Genomic DNA, 25028 nt, shown 5'->3' on the forward strand with positions numbered 1-25028 from the left:
ACAGCCATAGGAGGTGGCAAGACAGCACCTTTCGTTGAGACATTTCTATTAGAGAAACTGATTGACATGTTTCAAACAAACTTCTCTGATTGTCTGTTGTAGAACCCCAACCTGAAGTCAGGCCAGGACATAGACCATCTGATTATGGGCATGGCTTCTCAGATCGCGGAGAGAGAGGACAACATGGTTGTGGAGGACTTAAGAGGTCAATTTCCATCACATCATCATCATACATTTTCAGATTTCTTTGTGTCTACTGATCATAAGGCAGAGACCTTCCACTTCAGCTTTAATTGGTCAGTGGAGGGATGGCCGGGCCTTCAAACATGAAGAGGACAAGTAGTTGCTTATGACAAGTCTTATAATGCATTACAACCACATCATGATGCATTACAACCACATCATAATAATGCATAACAACCACATCATAATAATGCATAACAACCACATCATGATGCATAACAACCACATCATGATGCATTACAACCACATCATAATGCATAACAACCACATCATGATGCATTACAACCACATCATAATGCATTACAACCACATCATAATGCATAACAACCACATCATAATGCATTACAACCACATCATAATGCATAACAACCACATCATGATGCATTACAACCACATCATAATGCATAACAACCACATCATAATGCATAACAACCACATCATGATGCATTACAACCACATCATAATGCATAACAACCACATCATGATGCATAACAACCACATCATAATGCATAACAACCACATCATAATGCATAACAACCACATCATAATGCATAACAACCACATCATAATGCATAACAACCACATCATGATGCATTACAACCACATCATAATGCATAACAACCACATCATAATAATGCATAACAACCACATCATAATAATGCATAACAACCACATCATAATGCATAACAACCACATCATAATAATGCATAACAACCACATCATAATGCATAACAACCACATCATAATAATGCATAACAACCACATACAAACAACCACATCATAATGCATAACAACCACATCATAATAATGCATAACAACCACATCATAATAATGCATAACAACCACATCATAATGCATAACAACCACATCATAATAATGCATAACAACCACATCATAATGCATAACAACCACATCATAATGCATAACAACCACATCATAATGCATTACAACCACATCATAATGCATAACAACCACATCATGATGCATTACAACCACATCATAATGCATTACAACCACATCATAATGCATAACAACCACATCATAATGCATTACAACCACATCATAATGCATAACAACCACATCATGATGCATTACAACCACATCATAATGCATAACAACCACATCATAATGCATAACAACCACATCATGATGCATTACAACCACATCATAATGCATAACAACCACATCATGATGCATAACAACCACATCATAATGCATAACAACCACATCATAATGCATAACAACCACATCATAATGCATTACAACCACATCATGATGCATAACAACCACATCATAATAATGCATAACAACCACATCATAATGCATAACAACCACATCATAATGCATTACAACCACATCATGATGCATAACAACCACATCATAATGCATAACAACCACATCATGATGCATAACAACCACATCATAATGCATTACAACCACATCATAATGCATAACAACCACATCATAATGCATAACAACCACATCATAATAATGCATAACAACCACATCATGATGCATAACAACCACATCATAATAATGCATAACAACCACATCATGATGCATAACAACCACATCATGATGCATAACAACCACATCATGATGCATAACAACCACATCATGATGCATAACAACCACATCATGATGCATAACAACCACATCATGATGCATTACAACCACATCATGATGCATAACAACCACATCATAATGCATTACAACCACATCATGATGCATAACAACCACATCATAATGCATAACAACCACATCATGATGCATAACAACCACATCATAATGCATTACAACCACATCATAATGCATAACAACCACATCATAATGCATAACAACCACATCATAATAATGCATAACAACCACATCATGATGCATAACAACCACATCATAATAATGCATAACAACCACATCATGATGCATAACAACCACATCATGATGCATAACAACCACATCATGATGCATAACAACCACATCATGATGCATAACAACCACATCATGATGCATAACAACCACATCATAATAATGCATAACAACCACATCATGATGCATAACAACCACATCATGATGCATTACAACCACATCATAATGCATAACAACCACATCATAATGCATAACAACCACATCATGATGCATTACAACCACATCATAATGCATTACAACCACATCATAATGCATTATACCTGTTGACTTTAAGAAAGGTGTGTTTTCAATTACAACAATAATACATGATTTAAATTTGACTGATAAGTGGTTTTTCTCCCCTACCAGACTACATGTACGGTCCTCTGCGTTTCTCGCGGTCAGACCTGGTTGCTCTGACGGTGCAGAGAGGCCGGGACTTTGGCTTACCCAGCTACAACCAGGTCAGAGAGGGGCTGGGCCTGGCCCCTGTGGGGAGGTGGGGAGACATAAACCCTCAGCTCAACATCACCAACCCACAGGTATGTTCAGAACTGCTAACGTACAGCTTACAAATGCTGTATGTACGTGATGTGAATGTGCTATTAGATCCTTATGTACTACTGACCATTTAGATTTTAATTGCCAATGATCATGATAGTAGTGTATGTGATTGTTTTACATAGGTATAAGTCACACAAAAATGACCTAAACATAAATGGAACCAGACAGGGAGAGTTGAGCCAAAGAGAGAAGACTCAAACCACTGGTCAAAATATCCTATAATAGATTAAATACCATACCCTCTCAATTCCATCTCCACCTGTTCTGTGTCTCTAGTTATTCAGGGACCTATCAGACCTGTATGACGGGGATATCTCTAAACTGGAGCTGTTTCCTGGTGGTCTCCTGGAGTCTGTGGACGGTCCTGGTCAGGTCTTCTCCTCTATCATACTGGATCAGTTTAACCGCATCAGGAACGGCGACCGCTTCTGGTTCGAGAACACACAAAATGGGTAGGAAGGAATGTGAAATATGTAAATATATAATATATAAATATGTAAATATATAATATATAAATATGTAAATATATAATATATAAATATGTAAATATATAAATATGGAATATATAATATATAAATATGTAAATATATAAATATGGAATATATAAATATGTAAATATATAAATATGGAATATATAAATAAAATATATAAATATGCAAATATATAAACATGTAAATGTATAAACATGTAAATATATATATATATATATATATGTAAATATGTAAATATGTAATGGCAAATATACACCTCATACATACATTCATTAATCGTATGAAACTGTTACTGTCATTTGAACCTCGATTTATTTCCTGGCTTTCTCACTCTGAAAAGGAGGTCATCTCCTACTCAGCCCATGTCAAAGCTCTTCTCTGTCCTGGCACCCCAATGGTGGAACCAGCTTCACCCCTGAAGTTAGGACAGCAGAATCCCTGCCCATCTTCCTGAAATCGTCTGGAAGCCTAACATTTACCCTTTTATACAAACTTTACCTACTCGCGCCGAGTTTGCTGATAACTTCTTTATTGAGGTGAAATGTACTGACTACGACTATGATATGTGGTTGTCTCATCTATCTCCATCTAAAGATGAATGCACTGACTGTAAGTGACTCTGGATAAGAGAGTCTGCTAAATGACTCACTACTGTAAGTGACTGGATAAGAGAGTCTGCTAAATGACTCACTACTGTAAGTGGCTCTGGATAAGAGAGTCTGCTAAATGACTCACTACTGTAAGTGACTCTGGATAAGAGAGTCTGCTAAATGACTCACTACTGTAAGTGACTCTGGATAAGAGAGTCTGCTAAATGACTCACTACTGTAAATGACTCTGGATAAGAGAGTCTGCTAAATGACTCTGGAAAAGAGAGTCTGCTAAATGACTCACTACTGTAAGCGACTCTGGATAAGAGAGTCTGCTAAATGACTCTGGAAAAGAGAGTCTGCTAAATGCCTCACTACTGTAAGTGACTCTGGATAAGAGAGTCTGCTAAATGGCTCACTACTGTAAATGACTCTGGATAAGAGAGTCTGCTAAATGACTCTGGAAAAGAGAGTCTGCTAAATGACTCACTACTGTAAGCGACTCTGGATAAGAGAGTCTGCTAAATGACTCTGGAAAAGAGAGTCTGCTAAATGACTCACTACTGTAAATGACTCTGGATAAGAGAGTCTGCTAAATGACTCTGTAAAAGAGAGTCTGCTAAATGACTCACTACTGTAAATGACTCTGGATAAGAGAGTCTGCTAAATGACTCTGGAAAAGAGAGTCTGCTAAATGACTCACTACTGTAAGTGGCTCTGGATAAGAGAGTCTGCTAAATGACTCTGGATAAGAGAGCCTGCTAAATGACTCTGGATAAGAGAGTCTGCTAAATGACTCACTACTGTAAGTGACTCTGGATAAGAGAGTCTGCTAAATGACTCACTACTGTAAGTGACTCTGGATGAGAGAGTCTGCTAAATGACTCACTACTGTAAGTGACTCTGGATGAGAGAGTCTGCTAAATGACTCTGGATAAGAGAGTCTGCTAAATGACTCTGGATAAGAGAGCCTGCTAAATGACTCTGGATAAGAGAGTCTGCTAAATTACTAAAATGTCAAATGTAAATTGAATGCCTGGAAGGATACCTTTCATAACGTAAGAACTAATTAAATAAAACAATAGTCTAGTGGAGAACTCGACTTTGAACTGAGGAAACACAATACTACTGTCCGTTTATGATCAGCTTTGATTCACCATTTGGGTGATAGTATCATAACATTTCCAGGCAATCTGACCACTCCTGTTGGTTCCTCTAGTCTGTTCACAGCTGAGGAGCTGCAGGCCCTTCGGAACACAACCTTTCATGACGTCATTGCAGCAGTCACCAGTGCAGAGCCTGAGGACATACAGAGGAAAGTCTTCTTCTGGAGGGATGGTAAAAGCTCATTTCCTTCCTAAAGTTTCTGTGGTTGGCCAATACATTATAGTGTTCTCTGCAACTCAAACAATAAAGATAGGTAATCTATGACAGTATTCACTGTAAGTCATTAATGTTGACTGTACGTGTTGCTGGTACTAGCTGTGACTAGTTTCTCTGTCTACGTGCCTCCCTGTCTGTTTGCCCGTCTGTCTCACTGTCTGTCTCTCTGCCTGCCTGCCTGCCTGCCTGTCTGTCTGTCTGTCTGTCTGTCTGTCTGTCTGTCTGTCTGTCTGTCTGTCTGTCTGTCTGTCTGTCTGTCTGTCTGTCTGTCTGTCTGCCTGTCTTGCCTGTCTGTCTCTCTGCCTGTCTGTCTCTCTGCCTGTCTGTCTCTCTGCCTGTCTGGCCTGTGTCTGTCTCCTTGCCTGTCTGGCTGCCTGCCTAACTGTCTCCCTGCCCGTCTCTGCCTGCCTGCCTGCCTGCCTGCCTGCCTGCCTGCCTGCCTGCCTGCCTGTCTGTCTGTTTCCCTGTTCCCTGTCTGTCTGTCTGCCTCCCTTCCTCCCTGCCCGCCTGCCTCCCTCCCTGCCTGTCTTGCCTCCCTCCCTGCCTGTCTGGCTGCCTGTCTTGCCTGTCTGTCTCTGTCTGTCTGCCTGCCTGCCTCACTCTCTGCCTGTCTGGCTGCCTGTCTTGCCTGTCTGTCTGTCTCCTTGCCTGTCTGTCTCTCTGCCTGTCTGGCCTGTCTGTCTGTCTGGCTGCCTATCTTGCCTGTCTGTCTCTCTGCCTCTCTGTCTCTCTGCCTGTCTGTCTCTCTGCCTGTCTGGCCTGTCTGTCTGTCTCCTTGCCTGTCTGGCTGTCTGTCTGTCTGTCTCTCTGCCTGTCTGGCTGCCTGCCTGTCTTGCCTGTCTGTCTGTTACAGGTGACCCTTGCCCCCAGCCTTCTCAGGTCACGATCTCTGAGCTCCACCCCTGCACCAACGCCACCAAGCTCAACTACTTTGACGACGGAAGCAAAGCTGGCTTTGGCATCTCAGTCATCTGCCTGTTCCTCTTTCCTGTTGGTCAGTATCTGACGTTAACCAATCAGAATCCACAAGCGAAAAGCCTTGACTTTATCATTTTAACATTAGATTATTCAAATAAGTAATACAAATCTCCAAACTTTCCTTTTGTTTTATTTTATAGCACTTTAAAATGCACCAGGGCTAATTTTGTTAGCATTTAAACAAAACGTACTAAGGAAACATTATCCCTTAAGTCTAGGATATGGTACAGTGATTCCAATGTCTTTTCAGAATATTGACAACAAAAATTGATCTCAAGAGGATTAGCCATCAGTGACGCAGCTGACAACAGATACTAAAAACAGACATTTTTTTTTTATCTCAAAAAATATAAAAATAAAATATACAAACATTTGTAAAAATATAGAAAATTATTCATTTGAAAATCCCCAATAAAAATAACCATTCTGTAACGGTTGTCGATGGTGTAAGAAGGAGAGGACCAAGGTGCAGCGTGATACGTGTTCATGGTACGTGTTCATGGTCTTTTAACTACACTGAACACTAGAACTAAAATAACAACAAACGGAACAAACGCAAATCATAAAACAGGCTGCCTTTCAAACATCTTAAGAACCAAAGCTTCTTCCACTGCTTTATCGATACAGTTAACCAAGGAAGGAAGGTGCATATTGATGTTTCATATATCCATGCCACAGACTCCCCCAAAACAAACAAACACTCTGCTTTGTTGTGATTGGTCTCTTCCTGTTCCAGAACAGACAATCTGAACAGTGGCTGGACAGAATCCTACCGTAGCCTGGCTGGTGCTTACAGACAGGATAAGAGGATTATTTAAATAGTCTAAGTAGACCACTACAGCCTGCTCACCGGTGTGCTGTGCAGACACTACCAGTTTGGCTATGCTCATTTGAACCGAGGACACCACAGTGTTGTAGGTCAAACAATCTATTTGGAATGTTTCTCTTTATGCATAAAATATACTGAATTCTGGATTGGGATCATCCCTTGGGAGAAATTAACCAGTGTGAGCTGATCTAGGATCAGGTTCCCTCTTATTCATTATGAATTTATTAAAAGGCAAAACTGATCCTAGATCTGCACTCCTACACCGAGACCGGATACATGCTCTGGGGTTGTTGAGGAACGCTCAACTCCCTTTTCTTATATCGACGGAGGAGTTGAGATTTGTTAATTAACTGGTTGCGGAATTTTCTGGCAACAACATTGAGTCACCATCAGTCAATTCTTATAAAGAATGTAATTCTGACAGCTTTTACCCTATAATCATGTTTGTTCTGGTCAACCGTGGTCCTTCCGCGCGGAGCTCAAATTCAAACTTCATTCGAATACAATCACCCGACTGTAATGGTTTTCCTCCTCTTCTGATGAGGAATAAGATGGATCGGAGCAATGCGCAGCGTGGTAAGTGTTCATGTTATATTTATCAGAACAGAAACACTAAACAAAATAACAAAGACAGTGAAACGAAAACGAAACAGTCCTGTAAGGTGCAGCAACACAAAACAGAAAACAACTACCCACAACCCATAGTGGGAAAACAGGCTGCCTAAGTGTGGTTCTCAATCAGAGACAACGATCGACAGCTGCCTCTGATTGGGAACCATACCAGGCCAAACACATAGAAATAGAAAACCTAGAAAACACAATGTATAATGCCCACCCCAACTCACGCCCTGACCAAACTAAAACAGAGACTTAAAAAAGGAACTAAGGTCAGGACGTGACATATTCTATCAGATCTTTCAGTACTCTCAAATTTATACAACATTTTGACGGCGTTGGTGTTTTACAGAGTTGAGGGGGAAAAAAATGCAAATTTTCTTCTTCATTCAAGTGGAATACCCAGTAGCAATGTAGTTTTTCCTCAGTTGCTTTCTGACTCTAAAACTGAATTAAATGTAACATATTTAAAACAGTATTCATATTCTATCTTAATATATCAGGCAGGTTAGAGTTAACAGTTTATGGTTGTGACCAGAGTGATTCCAATATTTTTAAATCTATCAAAAATAGAGAACTGGAGAAAAGTACCTCTTGAAGGTCCTACTGGCAGCCAGTAAAAAGGCTACAACTAGGACATGGCTACAAAAAGACCCTCCCACAGTGACACAGTGGATACACGTTGTAGAAGAAATACACCACATGGAACGTTTGACCTTTACTATAACAACTCAACAGGAGAGAGGTCAAGAATACTGGGACAAAATGGGTTTCGTACTTGGAAAAGGTCTAATTCAAAGATGTCAATGTAACTAATATTTATTTATTTATTTAACTAGGCAAGTCAGTTAAGAACAAATTCTTATTTTCAATGACGGCCTAGGGACAGTGGGTTAACTGCCTGTTCAAGGGCAGAACGGTAGATTTTGTACCGTATCAGCTCAGGGATTTGAACTTGCAACCTTTCGGTTACTAGTCCAATGCTCTAACCACTAGGCTACCCTGCCGCCCCAAATAAATATTCTGAAGGTATGAAGTGCACTGTAACTGGCAGATCTTTGTTAAATGTTATTTAACTTTATTTGTACTTTGTACTTTGTGTTCCTACAATAAAAACAAAGTATTAAAAAAAGAAATGTAAAAAAAGAAATTGGAGAACTGCTCTTGTTTACACTCCATGTAATGAGGACGTGAATAAGGGGTCCTTATGCTATAGCCGGCCCTGCTCATTCCTGACTGATTTAGGATTTTAAACTAATCTGATGGAGTAAACAAAATCTCCGGACACAACTTTTAGGAATCAACATTTTTAGAGAATTATTCTTTAAATTCACAGAGGACTATTGCAAGAAACTACTCACGTCTCAGTTAATATCTATTTTTGCCAGTAAAAAAAACAAACACTTTTTTTGGGGATGGAAAGTTTGAAATTGGAATCCTTTTGCTCCGTCCGGACAAGGGCATTTCCAGACAGAGAGCTGACATGGAAATGAATCATATTCAAAGTATTGAGAAAATTCCCCAAACAAATATTTTCCTTTGTAAAATTCTCCTAAATGTCAATTTTAAGATCCAATAATCAAATAACCATTGTGATTGCTACAGTATAATTGTTCTGTTGATTGTGGTACCCTCATAGTGAGTTTCATGGCCCTTGTGGTGGCCTACTTAGAGCATATCATAAACCCTATTGTAAGAGATTCTCTGATGACTATTGTCCATGTGTTCCCCTCCCAGTGAGCTTCCTCATGGCCCTTGTGGTGGCCTACTTAGAGCATATCATAAACCCTATTGTAAGAGATTCTCTGATGACTATTGTCCATGTGTTCCCCTCCCAGTGAGCTTCCTCATGGCCCTTGTGGTGGCCTACTTAGAGCATATCATAAACCCTATTGTAAGAGATTCTCTGATGACTATTGTCCATGTGTTCCCCTCCCAGTGAGCTTCCTCATGGCCCTTGTGGTGGCCTACTTAGAGCATATCATAAACCCTATTGTAAGAGATTCTCTGATGACTATTGTCCATGTGTTCCCCTCCCAGTGAGCTTCCTCATGGCCCTTGTGGTGGCCTACTTAGAGCATATCATAAACCCTATTGTAAGAGATTCTCTGATGACTATTGTCCATGTGTTCCCCTCCCAGTGAGCTTCCTCATGGCCCTTGTGGTGGCCCACTTCAGAAAGTCCAAGTTTAAGAAGTTCCAGAAGAGAGTGGGGCCTGAGGACACAACAGAGGAACATGCTGCTGGAATCACAGGTGTGTGTGTGTGTGTGTGTGTGTGTGTGTGTGTGGTGTGTGTGTGTGTGTGTGTGTGTGTGTGTGTGTGTGTGTGTGTGTGTGTGTGTGTGTGTGTGTGTGTGTGTACAGTACAGTACAGTACATGCATGTACATGGTCTGTGTTATGACAGAATCGTCCCTCTCTGTGTAGAACAGGTGTGTGTTATGTTTAGAACGGGTGTGCTTTTCTCTTTTCACACGACTGGGCCGAGCCAAGCCGAGCTGGACTGAGCTGGCCTGGTTACACGTCCACCATAGCTGCTGCTAAAACTATGCTGGGAAGGACAATGTCAACAGAACATATCAGAGCAATCAGAATACCGTTTGGATAGGCATGATAGTGTGAAAACGGTAATATGTCTGATGTACATCTCTCGCCCCCTTCTGTCTCTCTCTCTCTCTCTCTCTCTCTCTCTCTCTCTCTCTCTCTCCCTTCTGTCTCTCTCTCCCCTCTTCTCTCTCTCTCTCTCTCTCTCTCTCTCTCTCTCTCCCTTCTCTCTCTCTCTCTCTCTTCTGTCTCTCTCTCTCTCTCTCTCCCTTCTCTCTCATCTCTCATCTCTTCCCACTCTCTCTCTCTCTCTCTCTCTCTCTCTCTCTCTCTCTCTCTCTCTCTCTCTCTCTCTCTCTCTCTCTCTCCCTCTCTCGCCCCCTCGGTCTCTCTCTCTCTCTCTCCCTTCTCTCTCATCTCTCAACTCTTCCCACTTCTCTCTCTCTCTCTCTCACCCCCTTCTCTCTTTCTCTCTCTCCCTTCTCCATCATCTCTTCCCCTTCTCTCTCTCTTATCTCTCACCCCTTCTCTCTTTCATCTCTTCCCCTTCTCCCTCATCTCTTCCTACTTCTCTCTCTCTCTCCCCCTTCTCTCTCATCTCTCATCTCTTCCCACTTCTCTCTCTCTTATCTCTCACCCCTTCTCTCTTTCATCTCTTCCCCTTCTCCATCATCTCTTCCTACTTCTCTCTCTCACTCCCCCCTTCTCTCTCATCTCTCATCTCTTCCCACTTCTCTCTTATCTCTCACCCCCTTCTCTCTCATCTCTTCCCACTTCTCTCTCTCTCTCCCTCTTCTCTCTTCTCATCTCTTCCCCTTCTCCCTCATCTCTTCCTACTTCTCTCTCTCTCTCCCCCTTCTCTCTCATCTCTCATCTCTTCCCACTTCTCTCTCTTATCTCTCACCCCCTTCTCTCTTTCATCTCTTCCCCTTCTCCATCATCTCTTCCCACTTCTCTCTCTCACTCCCCCTTCTCTCTCATCTCTCATCTCTTCCCACTTCTCTCTCTCTCTCCCCTTCTCTCTCATCTCTTCCCACTTCTCTCTCTCATCTCCACTCTCTCTCTCTCTTCTCTCTTCCCTCTCTCTCTCATCTCTTCCCACTTCTCTCTCTCTCTCCCCTTCTCTCTCATCTCTCATCTCTTCCCACTTCTCTCTCTCTCTCTCCCTTCTCTCTCATCTCTCATCTCTTCCCCTTCTCTCTCTCTCTCACCCTTCTCTCTCATCTCTCACCCCTTCTCTCTTTCATCTCTCCCCCTTCTCCATCATCTCTTCCCACCCTTCTCTCTCATCTCCCCCCTTCTCTCTCATCTCTCATCTCTTCCCACTTCTCTCTCTCTCTCTCTCCCCCCGGTCTCTCTCTCTCTCTCCCCCCTTCTCTCTCATCTCTCATCTCTTCCCACTTCTCTCTCTCTCTCCCTCTCTCTCATCTCCTCTTCCCACTCTCTCTCTCTCTCCCCTTCTCTCTCATCTCTCACCCCTTCTCTCTCATCTCTTCTCCATCATCTCTTCCCATTCTCTCACTCCCCCTTCTCTCTCATCTCTCATCTCTTCCCACTTCTCTCTCTCTCTCCCCCTTCTCTCTCATCTCTTCCCACTTCTCTCTCTCTTATCTCACCCCCTTCTCTCTTTCATCTCTTCCCCTTCTCCATCATCTCTTCCCACTTCTCTCTCTCACTCCCCCTTCTCTCTCATCTCTCATCTCTTCCCACTTCTCTCTCTCTCATTTCTCATCTCTTCCCACTTCTCTCTCTTATCTCTCACCCCCTTCTCTCTTTCATCTCTTCCCCTTCTCCATCATCTCTTCCCACTTCCCTCTCATCTCCCCCTTCTCTCTCATTTCTCATCTCTTCCCACTTCTCTCTCTCATCTCCCCCTTCTCTCTCTCATCTCTTCCCCTTCTCTCTCTCACTCCCCCTTCTCTCTCATCTCTCATCTCTTCCCACTTCTCTCTCTTATCTCTCACCCCCTTCTCTCTTTCATCTCTTCCCCTTCTCCATCATCTCTTCCCACTTCCCTCTCTCACTCCCCTTCTCTCTCATCTCTCATCTCTTCCCACTTCTCTCTCTCTCATCTCTCATCTCTCGCCCCCTTCTCTCTCATCTCTCACCCCTCTCTCTCATGTCTCACCCCTTTCTCTCTCATCTCTCACCCCTTCTCTCTCTCATATCTCACCCCTTCTCTCTCATCTCTTCCCACCTCTCTCTCATCTCTCACCCCTTCTCTCTCATCTCTCACCCCTTCCTCTCTCATCTCTCATCTCTTCCCACTTCTCTCTCTCTCTCATCTCTCACCCCCTTCTCTCTCATCTCTCACCCCTTCCTCTCTCATCTCTTCCCACTTCTCTCTCTCTCATCTCTCACCCCCTTCTCTCTCTCATCTCACACCCCTTCTCTCTCTCATCTCTCACCCCTTCTCTCTCATCTCTTCCCAACTCTCTCTCATCTCTCACCCCCTTCTCTCTCTCTCTCATCTCTCACCCCCTTCTCTCTCATCTCTCACCCCTTCCTCTCTCATCTCTCGTCTCTTCCCACTTCTCTCTCTCTCATCTCTCACCCCCTTCTCTCTCTCATCTCTCACCCCTTCTCTCTCTCATCTCTCACCCTTCTCTCTCATCTCTTCCCAACTCTCTCTCATCTCTCACCCCCTTCTCTCTCTCATCTCTCACCCCTTCTCTCTCATCTCTTCCCACCTCTCTCTCATCTCTCACCCCTTCCTCTCTCATCTCTCACCCCTTCCTCTCTCTCATCTCTCATCTCTTCCCACTTCTCTCTCTCTCATCTCTCACCCCTTCCTCTCTCATCTCTCATCTCTCATCTCTTCCCACTTCTCTCTCTCTCATCTCTCATCTCTCACCCCTTCCTCCTCCTCTCTCACCTCTCATCTCTTCCCACTTCTCTCTCTCATCTCTTCCCACCTCTCTCTCTCATCTCTTCCCACCTCTCTCTCTCATCTCTCACCCATTCTCTCTCTCATCTCTCACCCCCTTCTCTCTCTCATCTCTCACCCCCTTCTCTCTCTCTCTCTCTCTCTCTCTCTCTCTCTCTCTCTCTCTCTCTCTCTCTCTCTCTCTCTCTCTCTCTCTCTCTCTCTCTCTCTCTCTCTCTCCTCTCCTCTCCTCCTCTCCTGTCCTCTCCTCTCTCTAGCCTGTGAGTGGCAGGGCCCTAAGAAGCCCCTATTTCCAGTCAGTCTGTTGATCGATGATAGGAGGAAACTCCAGGTGTTTGACCGGTCTGGACCCGCTCTACGGTCACTCAGCCTGGGTACCCAGACCCACCTGGATATCCTACTGTCCAGTAACAATTACCGCAGGGCTCTGGTGATGAAAGTACCCAAAGAGTATGACCTGGTGAGTAGATGGGAGAGGGGGGTGTGTGTGTGTGTGTGTTTGTTTACTCTTGTTTACTGATTAGTTTACTCTTGTTTACTGATTCGTTTACTCTTGTTTACTGATTCGTTTACTCTTGTTTACTGATTCGTTTACTCTTGTTTACTGATTCGTTTACTCTTGTTTACTGATTAGTTTACTCTTGTTTACTGATTCGTTTACTCTTGTTTACTCATTTGTTTATGTTTCATGTGCCTCTCCTTTGTTCATCTTCACTGTTAGATGTTCCCATGCCAATCCCTGTGTGTGTGTGTGTGACTGTGATCTCTGTTTGTTGTGGTCTGTCCCCAGGTGCTGTACTTTGAGGACGAGGGCCAGCGTGGAGAGTTTGTCCGGCACCTTCGCTCTGAGGTGACAGACGGTGGACAGGAGCTGGCGGTGAGGGACATGACAGAGAAGGAGCTACTGAGAGAGGCAGTGACCAGAGACCAGAGAGCTCAGATAGTAGAGAACTTCATCAGAGACCAGAGAGCTGTAAAATGGTGATTTAGGAGATGTTCACTGTAAAATGATTTAGTAGAGAACTTGATTTAGGAGATGTTCATCAGATTTAGTGCCTTTGCCAAAATGGTTTACTGATTTAGGAATGTTCATATGGTGATTTAGGAGATGTTCACTGTAAAATGGTGATTTAGGAGATGTTCACTGTAATATGGTGATTTAGGAGATGTTCACTGTAAAATGGTGATTTAGGAGATGTTCACTGTAAAATGGTGATTTAGGAGATGTTCACTGTAAAATGGTGATTTAGGAGATGTTCACTGTAAAATGGTGATTTAGGAGATGTTTACTGTAAAATGGTGATTTAGGAGATGTTTACTGTAAAATTGGGATTTAGGAGATGTTTACTGTAAAATGGCCCATGCAGGAATTGCACCCACAACCCTAGTATTGTTACCACTAGGCTACCAGCCATCTCTACACTCTAACCACTAGGCTACCTGCCACCTCTACACTCTAACCACTAGGCTACCTGCCACCTCTACACTCTAACCACTAGGCTACCTGCCACCTCTACACTCTAACCACTAGGCTACCTGCCACCTCTACACTCTAACCACTAGGCTACCTGCCACCTCTACACTCTAACCACTAGGCTACCTGCCACCTCTACACTCTAACCACTAGGCTACCTGCCACCTCTACACTCTAGCCACTAGGCTACCTGCCACCTCTACACTCTAACCACTAGGCTACCTGCCACCTCTACACTTAACCACTAGGCTACCTGCCACCTCTACACTCTAACCACTAGGCTACCAGCCATCTCTACACTCTAACCACTAGGTTATCCACCACCTCTACACTCTAACCACTAGGTTATCCACCACCTCTACACTCTAAGCACTAGGCTACCTGCCACCTCTACACTCTAACCACTAGGCTACCAGCCATCTCTACACTCTAACCACTAGGTTATCCACCATCTCTACACTCTAAGCACTAGGCTACCTGCCACCTCTACACTCTAACCACTAGGCTACCTGCCACCTCTACACTCTAACCACTAGGCTACCTGCCATCTCTACACTCTAACCACTAGGCCTGCCACCACTCTACCACTCTAACCACTCTAGACCACTACCTGCCACCTCTACACTCTAACCACTAGGCTACCTGCCACCTCTACACTCTAACCACTAGGCTATCCACCATCTCTACACTCTAACCACTAGGCTACCTGCCACCTCTACACTCTAACCACCAGGCTACCCTGCCACCTCTACACTCTAACGACTAGACTACCTGCCACTTCTACACTCTAACCACTAGGCTACCTGCCACCTCTACACTCTAACCACTAGACTACCTGCCACCTCTACACTCTAACCACTAGGCTACCTGCCACCTCTACACTCTAACCACTAGGCTACCTGCCATCTCTACACTCTAACCACTAGGCTACCTGCCATCTCTACACTCTAACCACTAGGCTACCTGCCACCTCTACACTCTAACCACTAGGCTACCTGCCATCTCTACACTCTAACCACTAGGCTACCTGCCACCTCTACACTCTAACCACTAGACTACCTGCCACCTCTACACTCTAACCACTAGGCTATCTGCCACCTCTACACTCTAACCACTAGGCTACCTGCCAACTCTACACTCTAACCACTAGGCTACCTGCCATCTCTACACTCTAACCACTAGGCTACCTGCCACCTCTACACTCTAACCACCAGGCTACCTGCCATCTCTACACTCTAACCACTAGGCTACCTGCCATCTCTACACTCTAAGCACTAGGCTACCTGCCATCTCTACACTCTAACCACTAGGCTAACATGCCGCCCCTCTAACCTAGTGAGCCATTCGACGTGACCACCATTAAAAATCGCAACGGCACCATGCTGACATGTGCAGGGGTTGGGAAGGTTACTTTTTAAATATAATCCATTGCAGTTGCTAGTTACCTGTCCAAAATGGACATCAGTAACTTTAGGATTACCCAAATTTAGGATCCTAATCTGATTACTTTCAGTTCATGGTGGTAACCGCCAATGCCATCCTCCTGTCTTTCATGTAGATGAAACGGTCTATCACTCAATGTATTGGCTCAATGGGACAACCCGGTTAAATAAAGGTTAAATAAAATGATACCCTATAGGTCCTGGAGATAGAGAATTGTGATGCCAGGGACATGAGTGGTGCGTCCTGTAGGAAGACCGGCGAAGCCCTGCAGACTGAGCTGACAGGAACTGAGTTTGCCGACGCTCTGGGACTCAAGCCGGACTCGCTCTTTGTCGACTCCATGTTCACGCTGGCCGACAAGGACAGAAACGGATACCTCTCCTTCCAGGAGTTCCTCGATGTCATCGTGATTTTCATGAAAGGTAAGTCCAGGGTCGGTCTCCATTTCAATTCAGAAAGTAAACCAAATTCCAATTCCACATTTTACTCATTGAAAAGCAGTGACGATAATTGGAATTTCAATGTACTTCCTGAATTGACTGGAATTTAAGTGGAATTGATCCCAACCCCGGAGTCCGGGGGTCGTGTTTACTAGGCAACAAACAGAAGACAACTGACTGAAACAGGAATTGTCCAATAAGAAACACACATTTTGTTCTGATATTCCACTGTGTTGTTTGTCCAGGTTCTCCCGAGGAAAAGTCTAAACTGATGTTCTCGATGCACGACATCGATGGAGACGGTTTCTTATCGAAAGAGGATTTTTCCAGGCTGCTCAGGTTAGCACTGTCATCAGTTCTCTTAAAGGTCCCGAACAGTCATTCTGATTCCCATGTAAAATACACTATACAGACCTCAATAGCCACCTTCTGTCAAAGTACGTCCACATTCCATGTCATCTGTTTTGTAGATCCAGCTGTATGATGAGCACCGTTTAATGGGTTTCTATGGCCGTCTTAAACTCCGGCCATCTTGTGGTCTGTTCTGCAGGTCGTTCATAGAGATCTCCAGCAGTCTTCTGTCTAAGAGCCGGGCTGAGGAGGCCATCGAGGAAATGTATAAGGCCGCAGGTTTCAACGACAAGGAACAGATTACCTGGGAGGACTTCCACTTCCTGCTCCGGGACCACGAGAAGGAACTTACCTTCGCTCAGCTTAACATCAAAGGTGACAAAGGCTGGAGAAGGCCAACCAGAGACACAAAATAATCTCAAAGGCGTCTTCTTCTTCTAATGTTATGTATCTCTGCAGGGATGGAGAAGGAGAGGGGAAACAAACTGAGTCGACACCAGCATGTGTCTTTCATCAACCCAGAGAGGAACAGGTCAGATAATAATGTAATGAACACGAGGGGAGACAGAGAGATGGTTTCAGGTACAGGGCACAGCAGGTGTTTATTATAGAGGACCACAGGAGGAGGCAGGTAGCTGGGTCAGGCAGAAGGTCATACACAGGAGGAGGCAGGTAGCTGGGTCAGGCAGAAGGTCATACACAGGAGGAGGCAGGTATCTGGGTCAGGCAGAAGGTCATACACAGGAGGAGGCAGGTAGCTGGGTCAGGCAGAAGGTCATACACAGGGGAGGCAGGTAGGATCAGGAAGGTCATACACAGGGGGAGGCAGGTAGGGGTCCAGGGGCAGGCTGGGTCAGAAGGTCATACACAGGGGAGGCAGGTAGCTGGGTCAGGCAGAAGGTCATACACAGGAGGAGGCAGGTATCTGGGTCAGGCAGAAGGTCATACACAGGGGGAGGCAGGTAGCTGGGTCAGGCAGAAGGTCATACACAGGAGGAGGCAGGTAGCTGGGTCAGGCAGAAGGTCATACACAGGAGGAGGCAGGTAGCTGGGTCCAGGGGCAGGCAGAAGGTCATACACAGGAGGAGGCAGGTAACTGGGTCCAGGGGCAGGCAGAAGGTCATACACAGGAGGAGGCAGGTAGCTGGGTCAGGCAGAAGGTCATACACAGGGGGAGGCAGGTAGCTGGGTCAGGCAGAAGGTCATACACAGGGGGAGGCAGGTAGCTGGGTCAGGCAGAAGGTCATACACAGGGGGAGGCAGGTAGCTGGGTCAGGCAGAAGGTCATACACAGGGGGGCAGGCAGGGGTCAGCTCATACACAGGGGAGGCAGGTCTGGGTCAGAAGAAGTCATACACAGGGGGAGGCAGGTAGCTGGGTCAGGCAGAAGGTCATACACAGGGGGAGGCAGGTAGCTGGGTCAGGCAGAAGGTCATACACAGGAGGAGGCAGGTAGCTGGGTCAGGCAGAAGGTCATACACAGGGGGAGGCAGGTAGCTGGGTCAGGCAGAAGGTCATACACAGGAGGAGTAGCTGGGTCTGGCAGAAGGTCAGGGGGAGGCTAGCTGGGTCAGGCAGAAGGTCATACACAGGAGGAGGCTGGGCAGAAGGTCATACACAGGAGGAGGCAGGTAGCTGGGTCAGGCAGAAGGTCATACACAGGAGGAGGCAGGTAGCTGGGTCAGGCAGAAGGTCATACACAGGAGGAGGCAGGTAGCTGGGTCAGGCAGAAGGTCATACACAGGAGGAGGCAGGTAGCTGGGTCAGGCATACACAGAAGGTCAGGCAGAAGGTCATACACAGGGGGAGGCAGGTAGCTGGGTCAGGCAGAAGGTCATACACAGGGGGCAAAAAGGGCAACGGTACAGGCAGAGAAAAGGCTAGTAATCGTAGTCAGGCAATAGGTAGATAACAGGAAATCCGAGTACAGGCAGGGAAAAGGCAAAAGGTGTCGTTAGTGAGACAGGCAAAAACTATCATACACGGGAGGAGTAACTCGAGTAACAAGCGCTCTGAAAGACGTGTGTCACAAAACAAACAATACCTCACAGTGACGGGGTGCAAAGAACTGAACTAAATAGAGTTTGATAATGACCTACAGGTGTGTGTACAGGTGATTAGAATTCAGGTGATTGGGATCTGGGGTGTGACCTGCGTTCAGGGGACCTACGTGTTTGAGAGTGTGAGCTGGAAAGTGGGCCTGGAAAGGGAGATGCGTTCAGGGGATCTACGTGTTTTGAGGGTGTGAGTTGGAAGCAGACGTTACAAATAACACCAGCCCGTTTTCTTCCATCACCCTGGAGAGGAACAGGTATGATAACAACATTAGAACACGAGGAAGAGAATAACTTAGAACACGAGGAAGAGAATAACTTAGAACACGAGGAAGAGAATAACTTAGAACACGAGGAAGAGAATAACTGAGAACATGAGGAAGAGAATAACTGAGAACACGAGGAAGAGAATAACTGAGAACACGAGGAAGAGAATAACTGAGAACACGAGGAAGAGAATAACTTAGAACACGAGGAAGAGAATAACTTAGTAACGAGGAAGAGAATAACTTAGAACACGAGGAAGAGAATAACTGAGAACACGAGGAAGAGAATAACTTAGAACACGAGGAAGAGAATAAATTAGTAACGAGGAAGAGAATAACTTAGAACACGAGGAAGAGAATAACTTAGAACACGAGGAAGAGAATAACTTAGAACACGAGGAAGAGAATAACTTAGAACACGAGGAAGAGAATAACTTAGAACACGAGGAAGAGAATAACTTAGAACACGAGGAAGAGAATAACTTAGAACACGAGGAAGAGAATAACTTAGAACACGAGGAAGAGAATAACTTAGTAATGAGGAAGAGATTAACTTAGAACACGAGGAAGAGAATAACTTAGAACACGAGGAAGAGAATAACTTAGAACACGAGGAAGAGAATAACTAAGTAACGAGGAAGAGAATAACTTAGAACACGAGGAAGAGAATAACTTAGAACACGAGGAAGAGAATAACTTAGTAACGAGGAAGAGAATAACTTAGAACACGAGGAAGAGAATAACTTAGTAACGAGGAAGAGAATAACTTAGAACACGAGGAAGAGAATAACTTAGAACACGAGGAAGAGAATAACTAAGTAACGAGGAAGAGAATAACTTAGAACACGAGGAAGAGAATAACTTAGAACACGAGGAAGAGAATAACTTAGAACACGAGGAAGAGAATAACTTAGAACACAAGGAAGAGAATAACTTAGAACACGAGGAAGAGAATAACTTAGAACACGAGGAAGACAATAACTTAGTAACGAGGAAGACAATAACTTAGTAACGAGGAAGAGAATAACTTAGAACACGAGGAAGAGAATAACTTAGAACACGAGGAAGAGAATAACTAAGTAACAAGGAAGAGAATAACTTAGAACACGAGGAAGAGAATAACTTAGAACACGAGGAAGAGAATAACTAAGTAACAAGGAAGAGAATAACTTAGAACACGAGGAAGAGAATAACTTAGAACACGAGGAAGAGAATAACTTAGAACACGAGGAAGAGAATAACTTAGAACACGAGGAAGAGAATAACTTAGAACACAAGGAAGAGAATAACTTAGAACACGAGGAAGAGAATAACTTAGAACACGAGGAAGAGAATAACTTAGAACACGAGGAAGAGAATAACTTAGAACACGAGGAAGAGAATAACTTAGAACACGAGGAAGAGAATAACTTAGAACACGAGGAAGAGAATAACTAAGTAACGAGGAAGAGAATAACTTAGAACACGAGGAAGAGAATAACTTAGAACACGAGGAAGAGAATAACTTAGAACACGAGGAAGAGAATAACTTAGAACACGAGGAAGAGAATAACTTAGAACACGAGGAAGACAATAACTTAGTAACGAGGAAGACAATAACTTAGTAACGAGGAAGAGAATAACTTAGAACACGAGGAAGAGAATAACTTAGAACACGAGGAAGAGAATAACTAAGTAACAAGGAAGAGAATAACTTAGAACACGAGGAAGAGAATAACTTAGAACACGAGGAAGAGAATAACTAAGTAACAAGGAAGAGAATAACTTAGAACACGAGGAAGAGAATAACTTAGAACACGAGGAAGAGAATAACTTAGAACACGAGGAAGAGAATAAATTAGTAACGAAGAGAATAACTTAGAACACGAGGAAGAGAATAACTTAGAACACGAGGAAGAGAATAACTTAGAACACGAGAAGAGAATAACTTAGAAAGAGAATACGGAAGAGAATAACTTAGAACACGAGGAAGAGAATAACTTAGAACACGAGGAAGAGAATAACTTAGAACACGAGGAAGAGAATAACTTAGAACACGAGGAAGAGAATAACTTAGAACACGAGGAAGAGAATAACTTAGAACACGAGGAAGAGAATAACTTAGAACACGAGGAAGAGAATAACTTAGAACACGAGGAAGAGAATAACTTAGAACACGAGGAAGAGAATAACTTAGAACACGAGGAAGAGAATAACTTAGAACACGAGGAAGAGAATAACTTAGAACACGAGGAAGAGAATAACTTAGAACACGAGGAAGAGAATAACTTAGAACACGAGGAAGAGAATAACTTAGAACACGAGGAAGAGAATAACTTAGAACACGAGGAAGAGAATAACTTAGAACACGAGGAAGAGAATAACTTAGAACACGAGGAAGAGAATAACTTAGAACACGAACACGAGGAAGAGAATAACTTAGAACACTTAGAGGAAGAGAATAACTTAGAACACGAGGAAGAGAATAACTTAGAACACGAGGAAGAGAATAACTTAGAACACGAGGAAGAGAATAACTTAGAACACGGGAAGAGAATAACTTAGAACACGAGGAAGAGAATAACTTAGAACACGAGGAAGACAATAACTTAGTAACGAGGAAGACAATAACTTAGTAACGAGGAAGAGAATAACTTAGAACACGAGGAAGAGAATAACTTAGAACACGAGGAAGAGAATAACTAAGTAACAAGGAAGAGAATAACTTAGAACACGAGGAAGAGAATAACTTAGAACACGAGGAAGAGAATAACTAAGTAACAAGGAAGAGAATAACTTAGAACACGAGGAAGAGAATAACTTAGAACACGAGGAAGAGAATAACTTAGAACACGAGGAAGAGAATAACTAAGTAACAAGGAAGAGAATAACTTAGAACACGAGGAAGAGAATAACTTAGAACACGAGGAAGAGAATAACTTAGAACACGAGGAAGAGAATAACTTAGAACACGAGGAAGAGAATAACTTAGAACACGAGGAAGAGAATAACTTAGAACACGAGGAAGACAATAACTTAGTAACGAGGAAGACAATAACTTAGTAACGAGGAAGAGAATAACTTAGAACACGAGGAAGAGAATAACTTAGAACACGAGGAAGAGAATAACTAAGTAACAAGGAAGAGAATAACTTAGAACACGAGGAAGAGAATAACTTAGAACACGAGGAAGAGAATAACTAAGTAACAAGGAAGAGAATAACTTAGAACACGAGGAAGAGAATAACTTAGAACACGAGGAAGAGAATAACTTAGAACACGAGGAAGAGAATAAATTAGTAACGAGGAAGAGAATAACTTAGAACACGAGGAAGAGAATAACTTAGAACACGAGGAAGAGAATAACTTAGAACACGAGGAAGAGAATAACTTAGAACACGAGGAAGAGAATAACTAAGTAACGAGGAAGAGAATAACTTAGAACACGAGGAAGAGAATAACTTAGAACACGAGGAAGAGAATAACTTAGAACACGAGGAAGAGAATAACTTAGAACACGAGGAAGAGAATAACTTAGAACACGAGGAAGAAGAGAATAACTTAGAACACGAGGAAGAGAATAACTTAGAACACGAGGAAGAGAATAACTTAGAACACGAGGAAGAGAATAACTTAGAACACGAGGAAGAGAATAACTTAGAACACGAGGAAGAGAATAACTTAGAACTTAGAACACGAGGAAGAGAATAACTTAGAACACGAGGAAGAGAATAACTTAGAACACGAGGAAGAGAATAACTTAGAACACGAGGAAGAGAATAACTTAGAACACGAGGAAGAGAATAACTTAGAACACGAGGAAGAGAATAACTTAGAACACGAGGAAGAGAATAACTTAGAACACGAGGAAGAGAATAACTTAGAACACGAGAAGAGAATAACTTAGAACACGAGGAAGAGAATAACTTAGAACACGAGGAAGAGAATAACTTAGAACACGAGGAAGAGAATAACTTAGAACACGAGGAAGAGAATAACTTAGTAACGAGGAAGACAATAACTTAGAACACGAGGAAGAGAATAACTTAGAACACAAGGAAGAGAATAACTTAGAACACGAGGAAGAGAATAACTTAGAACACGAGGAAGACAATAACTTAGTAACGAGGAAGACAATAACTTAGTAACGAGGAAGAGAATAACTTAGAACACGAGGAAGAGAATAACTTAGAACACGAGGAAGAGAATAACTAAGTAACAAGGAAGAGAATAACTTAGAACACGAGGAAGAGAATAACTTAGAACACGAGGAAGAGAATAACTAAGTAACAAGGAAGAGAATAACTTAGAACACGAGGAAGAGAATAACTTAGAACACGAGGAAGAGAATAACTTAGAACACGAGGAAGAGAATAACTAAGTAACAAGGAAGAGAATAACTTAGAACACGAGGAAGAGAATAACTTAGAACACGAGGAAGAGAATAACTTAGAACACGAGGAAGAGAATAACTTAGAACACGAGGAAGAGAATAACTTAGAACACGAGGAAGACAATAACTTAGTAACGAGGAAGAGAATAACTTAGAACACAAGGAAGAGAATAACTTAGAACACGAGGAAGAGAATAACTAAGTAACAAGGAAGAGAATAACTTAGAACACGAGGAAGAGAATAACTTAGAACACGAGGAAGAGAATAACTTAGAACACGAGGAAGAGAATAACTTAGAACACGAGGAAGACAATAACTTAGTAACGAGGAAGAGAATAACTTAGAACACAAGGAAGAGAATAACTTAGAACACGAGGAAGAGAATAACTAAGTAACAAGGAAGAGAATAACTTAGAACACGAGGAAGAGAATAACTTAGAACACGAGGAAGAGAATAACTTAGAACACGAGGAAGAGAATAACTTAGAACACGAGGAAGACAATAACTTAGTAACGAGGAAGAGAATAACTTAGAACACAAGGAAGAGAATAACTTAGAACACGAGGAAGAGAATAACTAAGTAACAAGGAAGAGAATAACTTAGAACACGAGGAAGAGAATAACTTAGAACACGAGGAAGAGAATAACTTAGAACACGAGGAAGAGAATAACTTAGAACACGAGGAAGACAATAACTTAGTAACGAGGAAGAGAATAACTTAGAACACAAGGAAGAGAATAACTTAGAACACGAGGAAGAGAATAACTAAGTAACAAGGAAGAGAATAACTTAGAACACGAGGAAGAGAATAACTTAGAACACAAGGATACACCCTTATGTATCTTCTCATTGATTTGATTGATATGGTCATTTACTGTATTTCACAATCTCCATTCACCAAGATCTCGGTAGGCATGCTCTTATCAGGGTGTGATTGTGGACATGATGATGATTTACTTCACGGCATGACGATGACTACTCCCCCCCAAACTAACCTTCTATATTACTATTGCGACGACTGTTACGATTATTCCTAACAAGTTCTTTTTGAATTACTCCACCTTTGTCAGCTGATATGATAAGCATCTGTTTTTTTAACTGCCGGCCTGCAGGCCTCGTGCTCTTTATTTTAAAAAACTGTAATGTCTTCTCTTTCTTAGCTCACCTTCAGAAGGGAACACACAGTTCTCCAGCAGCCCGGGGAAAGACGGGCAGGGACTTCGCAGACGACAAAGGAAAAGGTAAGTTCTCTATAAGGTTGGGGGATTTCCAACCTCACGCTGCTGATGTCACTACCAGATATAACATCTAACCTCACGCTGCTGATGTCACTACCAGATATAACATCTAACCTCACGCTGCTGATGTCACTACCAGATATAACATCTAACCTCACGCTGCTGATGTCACTACCAGATATAACATCTAACCTCACGCTGCTCATGTCACTACCAGAGATAACATCTAACCTCACGCTGCTCATGTCACTACCAGAGATCACATCTAACCAACACGCTGCTGATGTCACTACCAGAGATAACATCTAACCTCACGCTGCTCATGTCACTACCAGAGATCACATCTAACCAACACGC

At 43.0% G+C, this 25028-nt stretch overlaps 1 protein-coding gene across 1 annotated transcript in view; it reads left to right on the forward strand.

The window, feature by feature from the left end:
* Window positions 1-25028, forward strand: part of LOC124037496 (dual oxidase 2-like) — a 62006-nt gene that overhangs the window by 16929 nt on the left and 20049 nt on the right. The window contains exons 11-23 of the mRNA XM_046352253.1: window positions 103-205; window positions 2518-2690; window positions 2989-3164; window positions 5013-5131; window positions 6030-6170; window positions 9740-9853; window positions 13288-13490; window positions 13821-14003; window positions 16144-16369; window positions 16633-16726; window positions 16938-17113; window positions 17198-17270; window positions 24594-24674. Of these exons, the coding sequence (XP_046208209.1) occupies window positions 103-205; window positions 2518-2690; window positions 2989-3164; window positions 5013-5131; window positions 6030-6170; window positions 9740-9853; window positions 13288-13490; window positions 13821-14003; window positions 16144-16369; window positions 16633-16726; window positions 16938-17113; window positions 17198-17270; window positions 24594-24674 (1862 nt within the window). The remainder of the gene's footprint in view (window positions 1-102; window positions 206-2517; window positions 2691-2988; window positions 3165-5012; window positions 5132-6029; window positions 6171-9739; window positions 9854-13287; window positions 13491-13820; window positions 14004-16143; window positions 16370-16632; window positions 16727-16937; window positions 17114-17197; window positions 17271-24593; window positions 24675-25028) is intronic.

This window comes from Oncorhynchus gorbuscha, linkage group LG06 (assembly GCF_021184085.1).
Source record: "Oncorhynchus gorbuscha isolate QuinsamMale2020 ecotype Even-year linkage group LG06, OgorEven_v1.0, whole genome shotgun sequence".
In the NCBI taxonomy this organism is placed as follows: domain Eukaryota; kingdom Metazoa; phylum Chordata; class Actinopteri; order Salmoniformes; family Salmonidae; genus Oncorhynchus; species Oncorhynchus gorbuscha.